Raw genomic sequence first — 24,475 nt, forward strand, 5'->3', positions numbered from 1 at the left:
AGAAATTTCTATCCAGTGAACTGACCACACGAATTCAGAAGTCAATGTCGAACATTTGTACTCTGAATTATGTACAAACTTCCTGATCATCTTCATCGTTCATTTTCTCTGTCCTTCGACACTGCCTAACAGTGAGATATATTATCATTAATCTCAAGTAGTCCTTCTTAACAATATTCTGGATGTATTACATGTGCATAGGTGTTGTTATTGGCTGCTATTACATACACCATGATTGCACAGATTATGAGACTTCATATGCGTACAAATACTGAGCGAGGTCATAACCGTGATTATGCTATACAGTGACTCACATAGTTATTCGGACACGTTAATTATAGCCTTTACTACACACAAAGCATATGGCCTGGAATGTAAGGATGTGGTTGTTTTATTTTTTATTTTTTTTTTTTTTTTTTTTTTGCTAGTTGCTTTACGTCGCACCGACACAGATAGGACTTATGGGGACGATTGGACAGGGAAGGGCTAGGAGTGGGAAGGAAGCGACCGTGGCCTTAATTAAGGTACAGCCCCAGCATTTGCCTGGTGTGAAAATGGGAAACCACGGAAAACCATTTTCAGGGCTGCCGACAGTGGGGTTCGAACCTACTATCTCCCGAATACTGGATACTGGCCGCACTTAAGCGACTGCAGCTATCGAGCTCGGCGTGGTTGTAGTTTAATTGCCCAAATGCGCTTCATCCTCCCCCTTAATCAACAAACTTGAATGTGATTGAGACTCTTTGGGACAAAATTGATAAAGAAATAAGAAAAACAACAATCACATCTAGAGAAAAGCTGAAGAACCGACTTCAAGAAGAGTGGCAGAAAATATCTCCCGATTACACCCGGAAATTAGTGGAGAGCATGCCAAGTCGACTCAGGGAAGTAATTAAAAGGAATGGAAAGCCCACCAGACCCTGAACCATTAGGATCATAAGTAAAAGGAAAGTGGTTTTGGTTTTGATATTTTAATTATTATATTTTCATTGACAGTGTTCATTAGAAGAATGATGGACGTTTAGTTTATATATTCCTTACAGAAACTTGTATTTAATTTATATCAGTGCTTTATTATTGCTGAAATGAGTAATACAAAGGAAAATATAATAAATCACGCCTGTCCGAATAATTATGCGAGTCACTGTACTAATATGAAGATAACTAAAACTGGGAACAAAACCTATAATACGTACAGAGACAATGCTTGTAATTTTTCACGCAGCCTTGTGTTCAACGTTCTTCCGAAACATACAAACGTTACATATCTGCCACAGACTGACATTTGAGAATACCGGAATAAATCGTAGTCCGAGTATGAAAGGCTTCACTAGGTAATTTCAAATTGATAACAATAATGTTATTTGCTTACGTCCCACTAACTACTTTTACGGTCTTCGAAGACGCCGAGGTGCCGGAATTTAGTCCCACAGGAGTTCTTGTACGTGCCAGTAAATCTACCGACACAAGGCTGACGTATTTGAGCACCTTCATATACCACCGGACTGAGCCAGGATCAAACCTGCCAAGTTGGTGTCGGAAGGCCAGCGCCTCAACCGTCTGTGCCACTCAGCCCGGCATTTCAAATTGACTGAGAGAGCATACTTAAAGTCCTGACCCCTGACAGAGTAACTCGGTCATTAATCCAGTGTTGTAGGTGTGAGTGCGTAATGGTGGTGATGTACTGGTTAGAAAATAATCAAATAAATTGTACAAGATATCCCAGACTGAATCCAGAAAAGTAGAGTAAGCAATCCAAATACTTGGCCAAGGCAAAACATTAAATAGTCCGGCCAGGTCTCGTTCCAATCCTATCGGGGAGTGAAATAGAAAAGGGGCACAGCTCTCGACGAACAGTTCGAATTCACAACTCAGCATGTGTAAACACATGCAATCAACATACAAGGGACTCTTTTGCGCTTTCAATTCTCCAATATATGAAAGACTAAGAAATGTCCTTGAAAGGCCCTACAGACGACCTGATTTTGGTCAGGCAGGCAGGTGGATTTGGTCAGATCAGGAGGTAAATCAGGTTTTTTTTTTCAAGTTGCTTTACGTTGCACCGACACAGATACGTCTTATGGTGACGATGCGACAGGAAAGGGCTAGGAATGGGAAGGAATCGGCCGTGGCCTTAATTAAGGTACATCCAAGCATTTGTCTATTGTTAAAATGGGAAACCAGGGAAAACAATCTTCAAGGCTGCCGACAGTGGAGTTCAAACCCACTATCTCCCGAATATTGGACACTGGCCGCACTTAAGCGACTGGAGCTGTCGAGCCCCGTGTAAATCAGATTATGTGTAATTATGTCGTCCGACGAAATTCTTGTCGGGTAATCGGGTGAAGTCAAGTGGCCACGCTTTCCGACCACCCGACCACCTTACAGAATCAGATCGTCTGGAGCGTTGTCAGACAGGTCGGTTCGTCAGTTGACCAGCGCCTTCATACCTACATACAGTACGTAATAATGACAGCAGGGACTACTGAGCAGGAAGTTAGTGCGCAGTTTTTGGAGTTATACAAAGAAGTTACCTCCTTGTGGAATACGTCGAGAAGGCAGTATAGTAACAAGGATGCCTGAAATCAGACTCTTGAGATACTACTGGAGAAAATAAAAGTTATAGTATGCGACGCAACGATTGCGACAGTGAAGAAGAAAATAGAAAATATGAAAACAGTGAATGCTTCTCTCACGACGATATTGTTTCGATATCAGTGGACTCACTAGGAGTAGCAATGTACTGAAACTTCTGTCGTTCATTCCCAAATACGTACGGAAATCATCAAAATCGAGTTCTTTTAGTAACATCATACAACTAATTCTTCCGTTCCACTAGTCATTTCTTTGCCCACATTTTTCTTTCTTTTTCTCAGATTGGTTAACGATGCCACAAGCGCGAACCCAACCTATTGGCATTTCGATAAAACGGAAGGCATGATGTGCGTTTTCTGTTCAGGAGACAATGCCATCTGATGAGATCCGGTGCTTGGTCAGACCGTCTGTTGACAGCATCTGATTTGGTTAGAATGACTGTCGGGCCGACAAATCAGGTCGACTGTAGGGCCCTTTACAGTACTTCTCATCGCCCACAGAATTGCTGCGCTACATAGTTCATGCTCATCAACAGTTAAAAGATCCCATAACAAATGTAGTGTATTCAGTCGGCAGGAACACCCGCTTGATCAAGATTTATACTAACTGCTAAAGTTAAAATTAGATCAATATGGATGAAGTCATTATTAATAGAGGCCCCGCTCATCTGACGTAGAAAGTGAAGAAACATCTCGACCAGCACACTGTTCCCTACTTGTTAACCACCACACGATTCTGAGCAGTTTCATGGGCATTTACCTCAGTATTCATACCGAGTATGAAAAAGGGTCGGTACGAATACACAGGAATGTTACCCGTATGATGTCACCACAGTCCAATGAAAAGCCCAGTGACGTAAATCACATGACGTGGGCAGGCGAGCACCAAGTTGACGAGTAAATTAATAATAAAAATAATAATGATGATAATAATAATGACTTTATGTCCCACTAACTACTTTTACGGTCTCTGGAGACACCGAGATGCCGGAATTTAGTCCCGCAGGAGTTCTTTTACGTGCCAGTAAATCTACCGACACGAGGCCGGCGTATTTGAGCACCTTCAAATACCACCGGACTGAGCCAGGATCGAACCTGCCAATTTGGGGTCAGAAGGCCAGCGCCTCAACCGTCTGAGCCACTCAGCCCGGCATACGAGTATTTTATGGTTAGCGGTTGTTAAGGTCCATAGGACCGAGCAAGTAGCTGCGCTATTTGGGTCACATAGCTGTCAGCTTGCATTCGGGAGATAGCGGGTTCGAACCCCACTGCCGGCAGCCCTGAAAATGGGTTTTCCCTGGTTTCTCATTTTCACATCAGGTAAATGCTGGGTAATTAAGGCTACGGTCGCTTCCTTCCAACTCCTAGCCCTTCCCTATCCCATCCTTGGTTGAATGATCACCATACACTTGCCTTCGTTTCAGAGGGCTCAACGATTGATTTCTGGCCAGGCCGGAGATCCTAACTCTGTATGGTTAATTCCTACGCCTTGGGAACTTGGTATCTGTGTTTGTCCTAATACATTTATCTTCATATTCACATAACGCATTATACTATTAAACACCACAGAAACACGCAACAGTGAATACATCCCTCTACATAGGATTGACATCAGAAAGAGCATTCGGTCCTGAAACCGAGCCAAATCCACATGTGCGACACGGTTCGCTCCCGCGACCCCATCAGCTTGGGAAAGGTGGTAAAATAAGCGACATTTCTTATAGAAAATATATCGGCACATAGCTGAATAGGACGAGAGTTATGTATGTCTGCTTTCATGGTTGGCATTTGTCCACTCTCTTTGTTTCATCATGGTGGTTGCATAAAATATGTTTCCCAGTCTTCCCATATCTCCATTCGTTCCTCTTCATTATCTCGTACCGAGTGGTCAAAATAAAACTGGGCAGGAAATTATTTATAAGACTGACTTGCAATCGAGCCTTGTTAATGAATAGAGCTGTCCATCACAGTAAACGGCGTTGAGATTTCGTCGGATTTCGTTCCAGGTTTCCTTCGCCCGAACAATGTTTTCTGATGTTCGTACCCTTTTCGGATAGTTACGGCTTGTATTCGTTGCAGAGCCCGTTTGGTGCGATTTTGCCTCTAAGTTTTGCATTGCAGGCTTTGCTGGAGGTTTTGCCAAAGCACTTCCAGTCATAACTCTTGCACAATCTGTTCCGCACAGGTTTTCCAAGAATCGTGCTTCGCATAATGCTGTTTTGCCGTGAGCACCATTTTGTGTTGCATTCAACTGATCATTAAACACGTCTGCTCCTCTCATTCACCCACGCGAAATGACACAGCGACGTACTCGGGACAGAGCATTCGGGAGATGCGCACGGGCAAGTATGTGACAGCAACCGTTTCATGCATCGAAATCACGGTTTCCAGTATTTCCTGTGATGGGCAATTCTCCTGTTCATTAACAAGGGTCAATTCCGCGTCAGTCTTATAAATATGTGTCCGGGACAGTCTTATTGTGCCTATCCTGTATTACTTCCTTGTGTTTCCCTGTGTATGGTAATATCACTCCGGTGTGTGGAACTCCGAGCACTCAGCCCGTAAATGCGATACTAAGTTTGTTGTCTGAAGGCACCGAGGGGGTTATAGTGAAAATGGTTTGACACTGCAGAGGGTTTAGCGGGTGTAAGAGAATTTGGTCAGAACCCGTGCACGGTATGCGAATTGTACGGTAATATTTCCACAATTTCATCGTCATAAATACACCTTATCATTATTTACTCCTGGATGAACTGTTGAGAAGCGAAATAATGTATTGTGGAAGGCCAAATATATATTGTCAACCATTAAATATTTATAGTATAATAATACATTAAATAGTCAAGAATTTAACATCTAGTTTAATTTTTCTGCACCAGGCGAGTTGGCCGTGCGGTAAGGTGCGCGCGGCTATGAGCTTGCATCTGGGAGATAGTGGGTTCGAATCCCACTGTCGGCATCCCTGAAGATGGTTTACTGTGGTCTCCCATTTTCACACCAGGCAGATGCTGGGGCTGTAACTTAATTAAGGCCACGGGCACTTCCTTCCAACTCCTAGGCCTTTCCTATCCCATCGTCGCCATAAGACCTATCTGCGTCGGTGTGACTTAAGTCCACTTGCAAAAAAAAATCTGTACGATTAGTATGCTGTAGACGTAGAGGAATCATGGATAGTATTTCAGGGAATTGTGGGAATCGGACTTTTGCAAGTAGATTAGAACTGAAGAGGCTGGCACCTCACCGAACTAATTTAAATATTACCCTAGTACAAAAGCCAACGGCCGTAGCCGTGTTGAAACACCGGATCCCGTGAGATCTCCGAAGTTAAGCAACATTGGGCTTGATCAAGATTTGGATGGGTTGCCACGCGCTGTTGGTGGGGAGTAAGGGAGTGGAGGAGCGGAAAGGAACTGGCTACCCTACCGTACGTAAACTCCGGCTCAGGCACACCTCTGCGGAGGTTTGGACCTGCTTTCGGGCAGAACACACCCTTACCTTACGAGGACAAAAATGGGTACGCAGACAAATTTAATCCTCCCCATTATAAGTATGCTGACTGGTTATGTGGGTGTGTTACACGAGTTTCGTGATCAATGTTAGTGATTATACATAGATTTCGGACGGCGTTTCAGACACAAAGCACCACTGTGAAAAGTTTAACATAGCGTGAGTGAAAAACACATAAGTAGTGGTACTAAATTTGTGATCCTTGTGGAAATAGACATCAGATGTCAGTTATATTCTGGACAGAGACTCAACATAAGACAACTGAACGATGATGTGACTAGAAATCGCAATATTCGCAGGAAACGGAGGGACACAACAGAGTTTCGCGGCAAATTTGACCTTGATCTCGGGGGGTATGATGGGATTAAAACATCGGAATATCTAGGAATTTTTCGTGGTTTAATTACCTTAATGGCCGAGTTACACATCCAGTAAAAGAACACACTGACAAAGCAAACAACAGAGTTATTTAGGTCTCCCTATACCAATACAAAATGACTTATTGGAGCAGCAAATGTCTCCTCCAGTCTTCAGTGAATGTGTAATCAAACACTTCCAAGAGAAGAAATTTAACTTCATCTACAGACAAATGAACTAATATATGTGCTATGATTATGAAATTATTTATTTCGTATTATTTTTTCTATCATTCTTAATCTATTTACCCTCCAGGGTTCGTCTTTCCCCCGGACTCAAAGAGGATTCCAGGCTCTACCGCACTGTCCTAGAGAGTGAGACTTTGGATCGGAGGATACAACTGGTAAGGAGGACCAGTACGTCACCTAGGCTGCCTCACATGCTATGCTGGACGGAAGGCTTGTGGGGGATTGGAAGATTGGAAGGGATAGACAAGGAAGTGGGAAGAAAGCGGCCGTGGCCGTGAGTTAGGTACCATCCCAGCATTTGCCTGGAGGTAAAGTGAGAACCAACGGAAAACCACTTCGAGGATGGCTGAGGTGGGAATCGAAACCCCCTCTACTCAGTTAACCTCCCGAGGCTGAGTGGACCCAGTTCCAGCCCTCGCGCCTTCAAATTTCGTGGCAGAGCCGGGAATAGAACCCGGGTCTCCGGAGGTGAGAGCTAATCACATTAATCACTACACCACAGGTGCGGACGATTTCTTTTATTAGTTATGTTGTTATGCAACTGCCAGTTCTTAATTTCCTCTTTGGATAAACGTGAGGGACAGGGTAGAAGCTAACAGCGTTTACAACCCTTCCAGTCGGAGAATTCACCAGCCGTCCTGGAATGAATACTTAAAGGAACGTCCAGGTTCGTTAGAAAAAACATTCAAGTATTGCTCTAAAAGTAAACTCATATACGCTTGAACATTTGATACAGCGTTTATTGCACATGTTGCAAGAAATCACTTTATGTACATAGAATATACTGGGACCATACGCCAGTTTGATATAATGATTGGGACTTTTTTGGTCAAGAGTTAAATGCCACCTCATCAGGAAAAACCCACAAAAAAGTAATTCCAAACTGATGGGTGAACAAATGCCCTTCGGACCGTGCGAGGTTCGACCGCACATCCTTCCGTTCCCGTAGTTACAACATCCGGCCTCATAGAGCCATGGTACTTTCGCGCAAAATATAAAATAAAATTCTAAGACTAACTCTTAGGCATAACAGAACGGAGGAAAATAAGGATGCATCAAACTACGGCAAATGAGAATAGCAAAAGAAATATATTTTTGAACATATTTAATTACTCTTGTTAAAACACACACAAGAAATATAACCCTGAGTACCAATACTATACATGTCGGCCTAAAATTAATTAAAATCGGAGGTATGCCTCCGCTCAATTTTTAATTCCACATTCGATGAGTGATTTTTATTTTATTTCTGGATCATATGATAAGCACACCGATTCCTTGAACACTAATTTGAAATATTCCCTAATACATTTATTCATTTGTAAATGCGATTATTTATTTATAACCTATTTCTTCTACATTGGAAGAAAACATACTATACTCCCGAATTATGGAGCCAGCTTTGAGTGGTGGCCTAACGAAATGATCAAAATCCTAAATAACGCCATACAAAGCAAAATACATATGAAAACGGCAAAACAAAGAACACAAGAATAGACAAATATTGGGTCTGGTTTTCGAACCTACACCGCAGAGCACAACCCAAACGACGGGGCGGAACCCGCATTCAAAGTCTGACACACACGCACACAAGAATCAAATAACTATTAAGGAACAACGTGCATTGAATCATATAAATATACACAATACACAACTTCGCTGGTAACAAAAAATATGAATGACTGTATTTTATGGAAAAACTGTGTATGACGAAAATCCTGGGTTTGCCTTGGGACCCGAACCAATGCTCTGCTTCACGTCACCAGGGTCGGGTTACTGATATCCTATCTATTCATTTTGTAGAAGAAAGACTATATATTATAATCTGGCGTTCCAATAAATCATATTCCCATACCGAATCGAACATAATGTAATTGGGAAATACAAATACAAATCTCATTCTCTTAACAACGGGCTTGTTTCCTTTCCATAGTAAGGTTTGACATATTTATTCTTTTCTGTAGAGCTTGTCCTAAAATGCCACGGGTAGAGAGGTCCCCCTCTCCTTCCGGCATATATATCATGTCACCTGGTCACCGCTCCATCTTGAAAGTCTAGCGACCCATCCCTTTAACACAAAACCCTACTGAAAAGAGCAGCATTCTAAAGCCTCTTAAAACATCGTGGTAATCTTCATTTCAACCACAATCAATACAATTAGTCTCACGTACTCTACACATACGCCTACCTTATATCAAGGCAAACCTTAATTTATCCTTACAATCCACAGAATTTAATCGCGAAGGACCCGAGTTCAAAACTAACCGAACGCACAGAATATAAACACACAGTATTTCTCCTAACCTATACACAACACATCATTAAGATTATTACCGTGGCCATTATTAATGTTATACGGAATGATTATCCTCAACATTCCCTATGTAATTTGGGAGGACATGTAATCGAGCCCCAGGCATGTCACAAATCACACTGTATTCATACAGCCAATTATACAATTCAACGAACATGCAAAATTTCATTAAAATCAGAGTGCACTGCTATCCCATCTATTAATACGTCAGCGAAGGCATATAGATGTCCCTATTTTCATTCATTAAGGATATGAGATAAATGCCCCAAATACACAGAACAGGAAAAAAATGAAAACAAAACCGTTTGAAATCCTAAACAAAATAACAATTTACCCTCATTACCTATAGCACTCTAAAAGTTTAGGATAATCTTATTCTCTAATCCATGCTCATGCATTACTTTCAATTGGAATTACGTATACCTGAAAATAATATCATGCTCCAAAATTTATCCCCCTATCTAAATTATTTCTACACAGGAAATACGATGACCGAATCAAAGTTTCTCCCTAATTTAAAAAAGCCCATATTCATCTATTACAGCTCTATCCTAAGTTATTCACATTTTTACAAGAAATTACATCCCGCATTTACAACACTGCATAATACTTCAAATCAATGTACTTATCGTAATATTAGGATGCCCATGGTTCTAACCTCGAAGAGGCCCCTGGTGGATGATTTATGACTGCATGTTAATGGCACGGATCACTGGTTCGAAGTTTCCTCTTTCGACATCCGATTGCAAATACATGGTCTTGGGTTGGGATCCACTGGAACTGGCTAGTACAAGTAAATGTTCCATTAACCTTGTCTTCCTCCGACACTGGCACAGTTAATATGGAAGTTATATTGGAATTTATTTAATTTTACTTTAACCCTGGCACATTTAGTATGGAAGTTATATTGAACTTCATTTAAATTTTCTCCGACACTGTTTATAGAGATCTACCTACTCCTCCAGCACTGTTTATAGAGAACTATCTACCTCGCGTTACAACATCGTGATACATAGCCTCCACGGTACTACTGAAATACAATCGTTCTATTACCACTTTATTTAACACACCGTTTCCACATCACCGGAATTTCCACACTCTCTGTTCGTAAATAATGTGCGTACACAATATATATATACTGGATACAAATTGTTTCTTCTTACTAACTTGCGACACGACTCATTATCACTCCCGCACAAAAGAAATATACAACTACATTTGCGGACACGTGACACGACCGGACGTCTGCTCCCTCGAACACTCCTCAGCAAATCTCTACCCCTGCTACGGGCGATTCCTTAAGTAAACTACCCCAACCAGCTATGCCAGGGTTCAGTTGTCCCTACTCTAATTTCTATATCTCGTGTTCTAATGGTCTTCTGACATCAATGATGCGGTCAAAACGTGTAGCTCATAATTCCATGACATATTATCACCTGTGGGGAGTAATTCGGTCTTTGATTAGATTAATATCTTTGTTCAAATAGGGACGCCTCTTCTGGGATTTTCCTTTCTGAGTCTGTGTCCACAGCTAGCTTGGCTACTCTACTGACGCCTACCTTATCTGCTGCGACACAGTTTGACTAATACTGAATTTTTATAATCCTTTCTAATTTTCTCAGAGGTCTAAAATGCTCACATATGACTTGCCGAACTTTTACTTACTAAGTCATGCAATTATCCCGAAATATCCAGTCTTATATAAAGTTAGCAAGTTGGCCCTATTGTATTTCGGCCATTTTATGTGGGCGGGGGATTAGAATGTTATCATCCCTCTTTGTTCTTTCCTTAGCTATCTTTCCCCTCCGGGGAATATTTAAGCCACAAAATATTTGAGACGACGCCAACAAGTCGGAGTTCTTGCGCACTCGGATGAACACAACTTCCATACGGACAAAGAACGCTAGAAAACGCCTTCATTCCCTCAGTCAGTTACCGGTACGGTTACATTTATTACCGATACGTTTACAGTACGTAGTTTTCTCCCTTCTTCTTTTCAATGGTGAATACTAGGCGTATAACACTGTTCAATTTTCACGAGCACTCCTGTGTCTCTCGCATGTTGTGAAGTTTTAAATCCATCTGGTCATAAGCATAAATCATATCCAACTCCATTGAATGTTGCCTGTGAAACTTCACCATCTAATTTCCAATATCGAATCTTTTACGCCTGTAATATACTGTAGGTCTAAAGTGGGAAGAGCACTTTGTTCGATTTCCTTACTAGTACATGATTGTAGAGAGCGCACAGTTCACCATTTCACGTAGATCAGATAAGCAAGTAGTCTGACCGTAATGAGAAAGGAACAGATTTCAGATGTTTCTATGGGATAGATAACTAAAACAAACTGAACGTTTGGTGCCTCGATATCACAAATAGTTGTATTTGGAGACCGTTTATGAGCTGTAATATTTTAAATGTAGTAGGATTGTTGTCAAAATTAGATATTAATAATTATTGACAATATACTGGGCAATGGAGATTCCATGCTGTAGTTGCGCGTTGAGTCCGAAAACTTACACAAGCCACCAGACGTAGCACTGCTCAACAGTTGATTACTCCAGTAGCTTGGGCCAGAAAGAATACAAATACAGTAACAATAGAGGTCGAGGGATGCAGAGTGGGCTTCGGCCTATAGGTGGCCACTGTTGGTCCGTGGTTTGATGGCACTGTACTCCGAACAACCAACCGAGCAGATGAGGGGTGGCCGCAGCTCTGTCGTGGCTCTACGCCTCTGCATTCAGGAGACGGAGAGGGTCTCGTTCTCACCGTCCGCTGTCCTGAGAATGGTTTTCCATGGTTGTCCATTCTCCTTCACTATGGTGAATGCCGGGCAGTTCCTAGCATAGGCCACAACTGCAATCTTCCTCCCTCACTTTCTCCGAACTTTTCCTTCACCGTATTACATCTTCCTGGCCTGTGAGACAACGTTACCGTCCGGGAGGCCCGCCGTCCCCTTCAGGGACGAAATTAAAGCATTTTAGTAGCAGTAATAACAAGATAATGCAGCACATTCCCAAGCTGCACTTTTCAGCCACCGTCCTAATAGTTTCATTTCTTATACAGGTCTGCCACGTCTTCAGTATTTAAGCTACATAATCAAGAAGATGAGCGCTCGTGCAGTCTTGAAGAAATATGTTTCATTCTGAATATATGAAATTTCAGACTTGCCTCCGTAACTTTTGACTAACATACTCCATAGTACGCAGCGATATTTGCAAAATCATTTAAAGGTCGCGCAGAATAAATCTCTCAAATGGCAACTCACTTTTACTCCATACTAAATTGGTGAGACTGGAATAACAATGAAAAATGGTCAATTTTCATTTAACATAAACCATCATTTCATTTTTAGCTGTTGCTGTTGCTGACGAAGACGATCATTATTATTATTATTATTATTATTATTATTATTATTATTATTATTATTATTATTATGATTATTATTATTATTATTATTGTTATTATTTTGTTTTCAGGTCCAAATATTTCCGTGGAAAGAGACTGCACGGAGATTACGATATTCGTGTAGAACAGGCTGAGTTCAAGGAACTGACGTTAGTGGCTAACGCTGAATCCGGAACTACCGTGAGTATGGCGGTGTTCCGGAATGGTACCAAAGTGGTTCGCTCTTTCCGGCCAGACTTCGTATTGATACGGCAGAACTTGCGTGATGCCGGCGAGGACAACAAAAATCTCTTGCTGGGTTTCAAGTTTGGCGGTGTGCCTAGCATCAACTCCTTGCACGCTATTTACAACTTCCAGGTAAGAATAACATTCCTACATGTTTATTAGTCTGCTAATGTAGAACCGTGACTTGTTTTCTTGGGGAAGATGTATCCATAAGTGGAACAAAGATTTTCTTGTCATGGATTTCAGCATAAAAATCTAAACTTAAAGTAAATGTCATCAACCAATATACTTCTTTATACCTCCCCTAAACATGACACGATTTGTCATTCCCAAAATATACTGATGTGCCGAACTTCACGCATTACAGCTTAACTGAAAACTTTGCAGATATTGTGTTGTTGTTACTATGTGTAAGAGGCATTTTGATCATCACTTCCGCGTTTACTATATATGTTATATTTTATTCTTGTACCCCTGTTGCTGGGAGTGGAAAGAAAGGTATAGTGTCCTCCCTTTTAAGTACCATCAAGAGATTCATCTTGAATTAAAGTAAACATGGAGAAATTAATTCCATGGCGACCAAGAATGGAATTTTAACTCGCTTCAGTTTTCAGTTGTATTATCGGAGGATTAGTGCATCCCGTTCCGTTCCTTCAACCACAGTCGGAAATCGAAACCGGGCGTGCTGGGTGGGAAGCTACACTAACCCCTAGACCACAAGTGACGGACAGACGTTTTGTCACGTATTTCCTTTATGCTTTATTTAGACATCAGTATCTTCTGTAACCTGTCCCACGTATTTATAGTTCACCTTTAGTCGTCACCTCTATCTTCGATTGAATGTAGAAACTAGTTGTTATTGTATGTTACTGCATGGACTGTGGTACTACGTGTAACCATAATTGTATGAGTTTAGAATTAGATTAAATGATTCAGAACGTGATATTAGGTAATACCACATCAATTTTCTACTACAATAATTAGCATTGTAAAACAGATGCTGACTTTCTATCCTGACAACCTAGGATTGAATTCTGATGACTGTGGAAGAATCACAAAAACATATATCAGGAAGGACATCCGGCCTCAAAACCTCAGCCAAAACCAAAAGGACTGAGCGATTTGGCTGCATTGTATGCGTCGTGTAGTTGTATGATTCCAGTGGAGAGATAAACTCCATCGTCGGCAGCTCTGAAAATGGTTTTCCAAGGTTTCCAATTTCCACATTAATAAGTCGAGGCTGTTATTTAAACAACGCTACGGCCGCCGTAGCCGACCATTTATCTGAGATTGACGTTAAACAGATAGCAAAAGAGAAGATCCAAAATGTGCCAGTATGGCTCCTGCAAATCTAAAAGTAAATAGAATAGGTCTAAGATATTTCTTGTACTAATATTTACCACAGGTAAATGTGATTAGAGGACAATAATAATAATAATAATAATAATAATAATAATAATAATAATAATAATAATAATAATAATAATAATAATAATATTTATTTATTTATTTATTTATTTATTTATATTCTTCTAATGACTGACGTTTCCCAACCGGCAAAGAATATCATTCAATATAAATTATGTACAGAGTACAGAGTAAAAAAAATCATTCTATTGATAATATAGAAAACAAAGAAGCAACTGATAAATTACTTTAAATGATGTAATTAAGTGGATGGATCGTATAATGATGCCTCAAGATTGCTATCGAGGCTTTCAATGTTTGAATGCTCCAGCTCACGATGGTCTTATTCGGTACACCAAAGCGTCGTAAGTAGGTGACTAGTAGTTTAGGAATGGTGCCCTTTGCACCCAGAATGAGCCCTATGACCTCGATGTCCTCAAGGTTGTACTTATTGAGGTAATATGGAATGGTTGGTGAATATATCTTTCTTTCTTCATCGACTTCAACGGGCTGTTATACATCTGTTTCAAATCTGACATTCGGATCGAGAATGAAACATTTGCTCCCGGATGTGAAGGCGATCTCTACGTGTAGTAGGTACCCTTTACCACGTAGCGTATCAGCCAAGGAAGACTGGATGTGATTGTGTCTCGTGTTCCGTAAGCATTCGTCAAATGGGCAAGGTCCTAAGACGTGTGCCAAAGTTTCAATCTCGCCGCATAGTCTGCAGTGGTTACCGTCTTTGGATCTGCCTGGTATGGCACTCACGGGAGCTAAATTCGCTGTCATTTTGAGAGCTCTTTCCCCTCGCTGCTTGTGAGTCCTTCCTGTTTTCTTATCCACCGGTTGGCTGGAATAAACTCTTATATTTGTATAGGCATACGCCTTTTGCCTTTCTGGTTTAATAGGCACCATTTTTATATTCCTGGTCTCTGAGAGATCTCCTGAGTTTCATGGTGTCCAACAAGCCGTCACGTGTCTGCAGTTTAGCAGCATTTTCGGTGAGATATTCGATGTTAAGGGTGGACGCGCAATGAGCGGTTTCAACTTCGAGGTTTCTCGTTGCTTCAGTGTTCTTATTGCCAGCTTTGCGGAGGATGTTACAGCTGTTGATCTGTTGTAGAGTTGCTTCCCACCTTGCACGAATAAAAAACCCATAACTTTAACTGGTTTGGCAGAATAGATCATTGCATCTGGTGTGTCAGTGATAAAATCTCCTTGAGAGTATTCTTAATAATTTTGTCGACATCATCTAAAAATCGTTGGAGATTTTTTACAGTGGTAAGGTAAGGGTGTATTCTGTCCGAAGGCAGTTCCGAACCTCCGCAGAGGTGTCCTCAGCCGGAGTTTACGTGCGGTAGTTTTTCCAGTGGAGTGGAAAGGAATTGATATATCAATGTGGGACACAAGGATTAATTTAAGATGTTAAATTTTTGATCGGGATGTAGCCAAGGGGACGTTGTCAGGGCGTTTAGTTTCTCTTGCAGTAATGTGATAGATTGCTCAGGATCAAATACAATTGCCTCACCGAAATTCATTCCCGGGTATTTAATGCATTCAGATCCGGAAATGCACCGTATAGTTGTTCCGTTTGATACGCACAGGTTCCCACTGCTGATTTTTCCTTTATTAATGTCGATAGCTATTTATTTGTTTGCGTTTATTTTCAACCCTAATTCCTGAAATCTCTCAATTGCTAAGTTAATGATTTCGAGAGCTCATTGCTTGTATTTTTCCAATTATTACAGTACCGTCAGCAAAACCCAAAATTGTCATTGAGTTAACCCATCACCCATAGTGTATCCATATTCAGCGGTATGTGGTCAGTAGCGATATTGTATAAGATAGGTGATAATGGGGACCCTTGCATTGTTGCTTGTTGCGCAGGTACTACGGAGCGTTATTGATAATGCGGAGCACTCTATTTTGAAAAATTAGCGGTATTTTTGGTTGATTGTTGGAAGCTCCTCCCCAAACTGGAGAAGCATAGGTGATTATTGGTCGGAGAAGTACTCTGTATGTACAACAATAATGAGCATTCATTTCCAAGCGAGGTTCTCCTATTTAGAATAGGATATAATGTATGTAAATAAGCGCATGCCAATGTTGTTAATCGTTTAATATGAGCATTCCAAGTCAAGCGTGTGTCTAAGAGAACATCAAGATATTTGACTGCGGTGTCGCGTGGTAGCCATGTTAGTCTGTTATTGTAGAGCATAAGAGACAGTGGAGCGGTGTATGGCCTGAGTAAAAATATATTCGCTCCTGTCTTAGTGGGATCCAAGGAGATTCCCCATGTCTGGAACCACTGAGAAAGCAGAATTAGAGAATTTTGTAGGCTGTAGATGTCTTCGTGGTGATCAGAATGGGCGGTAAAAAGAACTGAATCGTCGGCGTACATTGCTGTGCATGAAGGTGTAATATCAGGGATGTCACTCATAAAGATATTAAACTGAAGTGGTGCTAGAATGGATTCTTGTGGTACTTCAGCAGTTATTTTTTTCGGTGTGGATGTTTTGCCTGCGATTCGTACAATAAACGCTAGGTGTGTTACGAAGGTCTTGACTATGGTGATGAGGTAATGTGGGAGAGCAATTCGATGTAACAATAACAGCAGGCCTTCATGCCACAGAGTGTCAAATGTTTATGCTATATACAGGAATACTGCCGCTGTATGTTGCTTGTGTTCATAGCCTTTGATTCTGGATTCAGTGACACGTGGAAGCTGGTGGACCGTTGATTGTTTACCAAACTGGAAAGTTGGCAGCATGTCATTCTTGAGGACGTAAGCAGATATTCTACGGTAGAGAATCGTATCGAAGAATTTGAATAAGGTAGGAAGGAGACTGATTGTTCTATAGCTCGAAGGGAGGCTGGCAGGTTTGCCAGGTTTGTGGAAAACGGTGATTTCATCGAATTTCCACTCCTCGTGGTGAGGTGAAGAGTACTCAGGTGAGTGCAGTAAGTTTATTGTTTTCGGCTTGGAGAGCATCTCCTACTGGTAAGGTAGAATTTTCAGATCCTGTTGTGTTCGGCGAAAATGTGGACTCAAAGTATGCTGCAAGAATATTGCAGTTGTCTATATCATCTATGTATTGAAACAGGAACCATCCGCTTACGCCTGCAATTGCCCGTGATCGTACTGGGGGACGCGCGGCCTGTTTCATAAGTTTAAATCGTGCGCGCTGTAGTCTGTGACGCAAAGAATGCTGCTGGCAAGTTCGGCTGCAGCTTGCCGAAGCACGACCGCGACGTCACCGAACACGTGGCCTGCACGTCAGAAGGAATGATCTAGAAGCTTTTTTCCATCACCGCTTCCTGATGAGATAACATCAAATGGACAACGGGATCGTGTAGCTGGCAATGACAAATAGCTCGAACTCAAATTTCAAGTCGATAGCTGCATTATTCACGGAGATATTAAAATGTTAAAATATTGGGTGATATCCATGACGCCCACGCTGAGGGTCAAGTTTTTGTATAAAAGGTGAGCCTGAAAACTCAACGACACACACAACGACCGACAGTAGAGCCCGATGGAGGTCTGCTGCATGACATAGAACTGGCGAGTATGCTTTGACTTAGTGCGTGGAGTGCCAAGTTCCGAACGTCTGTAACTTCGAACTCAGTATCAGCGAGGCACGACCTAGGTGAGAACTTTGACTTTGACAGCAGTGTGACTTTATACACTAAAATGTTTCGTCCACTTCTAAAGGATTTATTTAGAATCATTCAAACACTTTAACATTTTACGTTGCTTACTTGAAAACACAAGTGTGATACTTTGTTCAATGGGACATATCATTTTGTGCCGTGTGCTACAGAACTGTCAGTAAAAAATATTTACTTACAATTTGATGAGATAGGTTTAAGTATTTGAACTTTTGCAAGTGACCAGCTAGTTAGGACTCTGTTTCTTAAAATTACGTGCCCATTATTTCACGTAAGGGAACATAGACTGTGTAAATGAATATTACGACATTATCGTGTGTGAGATAGAATGTGCAGACTCTGTTTAGATTTCACGAACTGTATTCAAACTTACAGTCGGTAACACTGTGCATTCATCGTATCGAACTTGTGCAGTTGGACAGTGCCGGTTCGATCGCACTATTAAGTGGAACCTTGGTTCAAAATATCAGAAGTGAAATTTCCGTACGAACGTTATACGTGTTAATTACAAACCGACAGTGCTATAACACATCAAGTGGCGTGAGCAATTTGACGCCACATGCATAGACTTAAACACCCTTGTCATCGTGTGAACTTCCATCGTGGGACGTAGTAGCTTCGGGGGATACGTGGTAATGGTGTTCCGGATCGTCGGGGACAAGTGGTAATGGTGTTTCTGGTTGCCGGTGGATACGTGATACTATGGACCTGTGAGGACGCAGTCAGACGGAGCCAGCAACCTGAAGATCCAGAACAACTTAAAGGTGATATGCACCTGTGTTGTTTAAAGAACTGTCATTTCTAACTGTATGGACTGTGAATTCTTATTTAACTTCCATGTTCACAAGTCACTTTCAGTTTTTCAAGTAACTATCAATTTATCAAGTGACTTCCAATTTAACTTTCAAGTTCATAAGTTACTTTCAATTTCTCAAGTGACTTTCAATTTTTCAAATAACTTGCAATTTTACACGTAAAGACAGTGTAATATTAAGTCTTACCAGAGCTACTCCAAAGCTCAAACGAACTTGCTAACGAGTGGAAAGAACTTTGAAGGACATTAATGGAATGCAATCGAGACTTAGCCATTTCGTTAGATATTTTTACAGTAAATTAGAACTTGAGTGATATCAATTTTACTAATTATTTCAAGAGTGAACTCTAATTAATTTACGATAATTTTTGAATTAGGCATTCAATTTAGAACATCAAGAGTGAACTTCATTTATTTTCATAACAAGTCAAATTGATTAATTATTCGAAGAAGGAACTTTATTTACTGTATTTCGTTATAATTTTGAATTGAGCGTTTAACTTCATGAATGAACTTTGAACATTTTACTATAACTAAATGTCAATCACTAATAGAATTCAAACGTCAAAAGTAAACTGCATTTGCTTTCAAATATCAAATTTTGAGTGTATGCACGTTCCATTCTATAAGGATTTTATGAGATCACAGGGAATTTATATACGTTTGCCAATAGTAATAAAAGTTAGTGGAGTCTACTATGCAATATTTATTGAACTGCAGCTCCATCTCTGTACACTCTCCTGTTCTAAGACAGCACACGCCCTGCGTACTTCTCATGCTCGATCACGTGCGTGATTAAGTGCCTGTCTTTCACTGGTATAGTATGTGATATTTACTTTTCGGAGGTGGTATGATTATTGGTTCTCAGAAAATTCGTTTAATTGCTGTCCAGTGTGTGTGGTCATCTGGGTGAATGTTTGCTAAATAACGTTGGTATGAAGAAATTCGATATTGGTCCAGTTCCGTTCTGACCCTACGTGTTAGGGCATTTAGCCTGCTATGTTGCCAGAGACGGCGTTCTTTTTGCCAAGGACGTCTAATTTGATGTTTGTCTTTTATCAGGCGCAAGATATTTTGTGGGAGATCACTGGAAATTCGTAATGGTTTAAAGATGTGTAACACTGAAGATTTCACGCAGGTTACTATGGTGTCCGTTACATTCTGAACAAGCGTTGTCAATACCTTCACAGCTTTTCAACTTATAAGGCTGAGTCAGTGAGATATCTAGTGACATTTGAAATTGATGACAATCTATACGACCAGTGATCAATCGTGGATTGTTGACTGAGGTGTATGTGGTCGCGTGAAATGTGACCAATACTGGACAATGATCAGAAGTTAGCTCAGCCTGAGGTCGCATATGGATGGGAAAGTTGAGGTCCTTTGCCAGCCCAGTGTCAATTCTCTCTGGTTGTACTCGTAGATTAAATAAATAATGCGTAGGTTCGGGTGTTGCTAAGATTTGTATTCCATAGGAACTAATTGCATCAAGAAGACGGTATCCATTTGGATTTCTGGCTCTGCAAACCCATGATATATGTTTAATATTAAGATCTCCAAGTAATAAGGGTGAATATCCACTTGTGAGAAGAAGTTCAAAATGCTTATCGTTTAATTTATATTTGGGTGCCTTGTAGGCACATATCACCAGAAGGTCATCGATGTCATGGCATTTCAGTTCAATCCCCACTGTTTCCATAGCGGGCAAGACTGGTAAATGACTACTACAGTGAGCAAATCTCTTCCTTATCAAGTTGGCAACTCCACCTGAGGCAACTAGCGCTGTTCTGTCCGAACGGTAAATCAGGTAACCAGGAATTTTAAATTTTTTATTTGGAAGAAGGTGAGATTCACTAACACAAGCAACGTCAACATTATGCCTTGCAAGGAAAACTATAAACATTGAGCGGTTTTGACGAATACCGCTTGCATTCCAGTTTACAAGTGTTAATTGACGAACTGTCTGTAAGTTACGTTCCTCCATGTTGAAGAGTAGACGACAGGCAAGGGAGGATAAATTCACGAATTTGTGAGAGATAAGAAACAATAACTGATTTTAAGAGACTGAGAAGCTGAGAGAAGTCCCTGGCAGGAGATTGGTTGGCAGGTGTGGTCGTGGTTTCTTGTTGAGGTTGTCGTTGTTGTTGAGAGGAAGGTAAGGATCTCATAGCTGCAACGTAGTTGTTAGTAATGAGTGGCGCAGGTTGTATGGGAGTGGAGTGAGAGGTGGTAAATGTGCATTATTATTGGGTGGCGGAACGTCCCCCGTAGGTCGTTGCTGCGAGTGAGGATGCCTTGATTCCCGGTACTGCTGCCACTGTTATTGTTATTGTTGTTGTTGGGAGTACGAGGCTCGCCAGGAGGTCTATGTTTGTCGATGCCTGTTAAGTGTGCGTTCATTAAGTTTTAACTAGTGAGGGCAATATTTGAAGTTGGCGTCGTGATGTTGCTGACAGTTGAAACATTGTGGTTGAACCGATTTGGGAACTGTGCACTGGGGAGTAATGATGAGAACGAATGTAGCGAACGCATCATGGTGGTAACTGGCAATAAATCTTAGTGTGGCCATAAGCTTGGCAACGTGTATATTGAGGAATTTCGCTGCTATAGTGGCGTAATTCAACTTTAACTATACTGCGAGACAACAACGTGAGATTAAGTTTCCTTTCCTTCATCAGTGTCAGAGAGTTCAACTGCGCAGAGTGAGGTGGGATGCTTATCTTTATTTAAAAAGCGAGTGACCTTGTGAACTGGGAATCTGAGCTCATGTAATTCAGCAAATATCTCTTGATCACTGAGCGAATATGGTACATTTGGTATTATTACTGAAACGTTTTTATCTGCAAGGTTTCTATGAGTGTAGTATTGCTGGTGAATTGACTCGAAATATGCAGTCAGCGCTCGAAAGCCTGTTGTTGTTGTTGTTGTTGTTGTAGCGAACACTTTTACAACATTACTGATTAACTGTGTATCGAAGTCGGATTGGGCGATTTTTCCGATGTCTTGAACTAGTAGCTGATGATTATTTACTTAGCGTAAGCAGATTGCTGGGATCTTCTCGGTAATTGTTGGAGTTACTTGATCGTAACGTTGATCGTCTATGTTGTTAAGATCATTAAGTGGTTGAAAGCGATTGTGAGTAGGAGCCTTGAGAACATCAAGAGTGCTACTCTGTGGTGATGTTGACACGCGATGCCGATTGGTGGGTGTATCATTAGCAGGGTAAGGAGTACGTTGATGAGCTGATAGTCCTATTTGATCGTATGTATTCACGACTGATAGTATCCATGTCTTAATTGCACTGTTGTATACTTTCACCAGTCACTAGTTCACGAGGACCGAGCTAGATAGCTGCAGTCGCTTAAGTGCGGCCAGTATCCAGTAATCGGGAGATAGTGGGTTCGAGTCCCACTGTCGGCAGCCTTGAAGATGGTTTTCCGTGGTTTCCCATTTTCACACCAGGCAAATGCCGGGGCTGTACCATAATTAAGGCCACGGCCGCTTCCTTCCAACTCCTAGGCCTTTCCTATCCCATCGTCGCCATAACACCTATCTGTGTCAGTGCGACGTAAAGCAAATAGCAAAAAAACGTTCACGAGGAGCATAATTAAATCTACGTGGCTGAAGTATTTGCTTAGTTACAGTCTGTGAATCTGAAGTAGGGTGCACGTTGGTGGTGGACTGGCGGAGTTCGGTACTTTGACGTAAATTTTCTGGATAGCAATCTTGCCGTAGTAGATGCTTCGAGTAATCTTGAGGTAAAATCGGTGATGATGATTGCGGCTGTTGATTTCTATGTACTGGTTGGTTGCGCTCGGTGTCGTAAATGAGGTTAATAACACTGTGTATTAACTTGCCTGTATCAGGCAAAGGGTGATTCATTGCGGGTTAACATAGTCATTACTGGTGATAATGCATACGAATGTCACTAAACACAAATGCACGTGAACACTAAGCACAAGATAAATAAGACACTAGTTTACCGGCGGGCAGTCCGATTTGACTTGAACACATACAAGACTTTATATCACAGCGGAGCGCTAGCAAACACGTCTCACCAGTTCGAGAGCAGCCAGGCAGGTCACTTCTAGTTTAAGATCTTACTACATGCCATTCGTTACAGAACAATGTCTAGAACAACGGGTTCAAGAAATGAGTAAAAAATGGTGTAAACTATAGAGAGCATCAGAGTATTTGAACGTAAAGAATTCTCCTTAATCACCATTGAGTATAAATTGTCGTGGAGAGCATTTCCTTTGAGGCTACTGACCGAGGAGATTCTGTTCCTCGCATGATATCGCACTGACAAAATTTCATCTCTCGGTTTTAACAGGAGAACTGGTGAATTTTTTCTGCCTTAGTTTATTCCCAAAGTTTATATACCTGTGATTATTACTGAACAAAGACCGAAAATATTCCTACCTGTACGAGATGAGAGATCGTAATTATTTAAAGATAATGTAAATTGAAGAAGCAGTCCGCCGTATGTAAATCTATCTTCTGCCTGACTCGTAAATCTCACGTCACGTTTCAGGGCAAGCTGACTTGCGACTCTTCTCCTTCATGTCTGTACTGCTGCAGTTTCGAAACATCAACTTCAAAGCGGGATGTATACTTTAAAATTGGACAAGAAATTAAATCAACCTGTTCGTTAGCATTGTTTGTGTTCATTTTTTAAACCTCTCGCTACCTACTGAATGTATTGTTTATACACGTATAGGGTTATATATACAGTATATACCAGGTGAGGAGATGAATTTCCCGTGTCCGTGGTTTGGGGCTGCATGGACTAGGTAAAACGGGACCACGCTTTACCAACCACAATTTCAATACTACAGTTACTGGTTAATATTAGTACAAAAATGGAATCACTTAAACTTATATCTTCTCACCCATGTCACGCAGGGAGGTGTTCGAACTGCTTTCCATCGTTTGCCTAACATTTCTGTCACAGACTAATGGAATTAACAATCACTCTTCCTATTTCCTTCGGGGAAATTGAATTTATTTCTTGACGTATGATCGTCTTCAGTTCTTCCAAGGCATATGGATTTGCTCTATACTCTTTATCTTTTAATAATTCCTCCCCCACTGCGAGAGTCATATGGGGTTAAATTGGGGAGAGTGGGAGGACCAAATGTTGTTGCTGATAATTCTATCGCCAAACACTTCCTCATCTGCTCGCGCTGGGACATTGTCTGAATGAACCGTCAAAAAATAAAAAAATGCTCGAAAATGCGAAACTGCGTTCCTCCTCCCTCCCACCCTCTCAGTTAATTCAGCAAATAAGGTTTGAAATGTTATTTACAATATATCAACTGTCAACTGTATCTTTGAGGAAATTTGGACTGTTATTATTTCACCAGTAACTGCGCACCACACTCATCTTTTTGTTCATGATTAGCTTTCTTATGCAACCTATTACGTTTCTCGGAACACCAGTATCGGTAGTTTCACGTATTAACAAAACCATGCCCGCGCTTCATCAGATAACAGAATGCGATAGGAATCAGTAACGCTATTGTGCACGTTATTAACAGTCCATTCACAGAATCTAATTCTACATTGAGGATCGTCAGGTAAATCCTTGGGAAACCACAGAAAATCATTCTCAAAACAGCCGGCTGTGGGGCTCGAACCCATTCACCTCCCGAATGCAGAGCTGTGTTCTGAAATTAGATTCAAGTGTGCATATACAAAATTTCCTGAATTTCTATAGTAGACGTTTTAGTTCCAGATGGCATTTCGTGGTATCCGAATGTGGTCTTATTTGTGACAGGCATCGTAATTCTGAACTGTTAAAGTAGAGGATATTGATCTCAGAACTGATATTCAGTTTACATCTATGTTGTTTTTTTACATTTTGGTTGAGTGGGAAAAGGCTTTCAATCGATTACTTACAATAGCAGGTCCTTAGTGCAGGGGGAA

The 24,475-nt window shown here is 41.1% G+C and overlaps 1 protein-coding gene across 1 annotated transcript in view; it reads left to right on the top strand.

Moving 5' to 3' along the window:
• Syn (synapsin) overlaps positions 1–24,475 on the top strand; it is a 713,980-nt gene that overhangs the window by 179,443 nt on the left and 510,062 nt on the right. Inside the window, exon 3 of the mRNA XM_067140976.2 lies at positions 12,501–12,786. Coding sequence (XP_066997077.1) covers positions 12,501–12,786 — 286 coding nt within the window. The remainder of the gene's footprint in view (positions 1–12,500; positions 12,787–24,475) is intronic.

This window comes from Anabrus simplex, chromosome 2 (assembly GCF_040414725.1).
Source record: "Anabrus simplex isolate iqAnaSimp1 chromosome 2, ASM4041472v1, whole genome shotgun sequence".
NCBI classification, from domain to species: domain Eukaryota; kingdom Metazoa; phylum Arthropoda; class Insecta; order Orthoptera; family Tettigoniidae; genus Anabrus; species Anabrus simplex.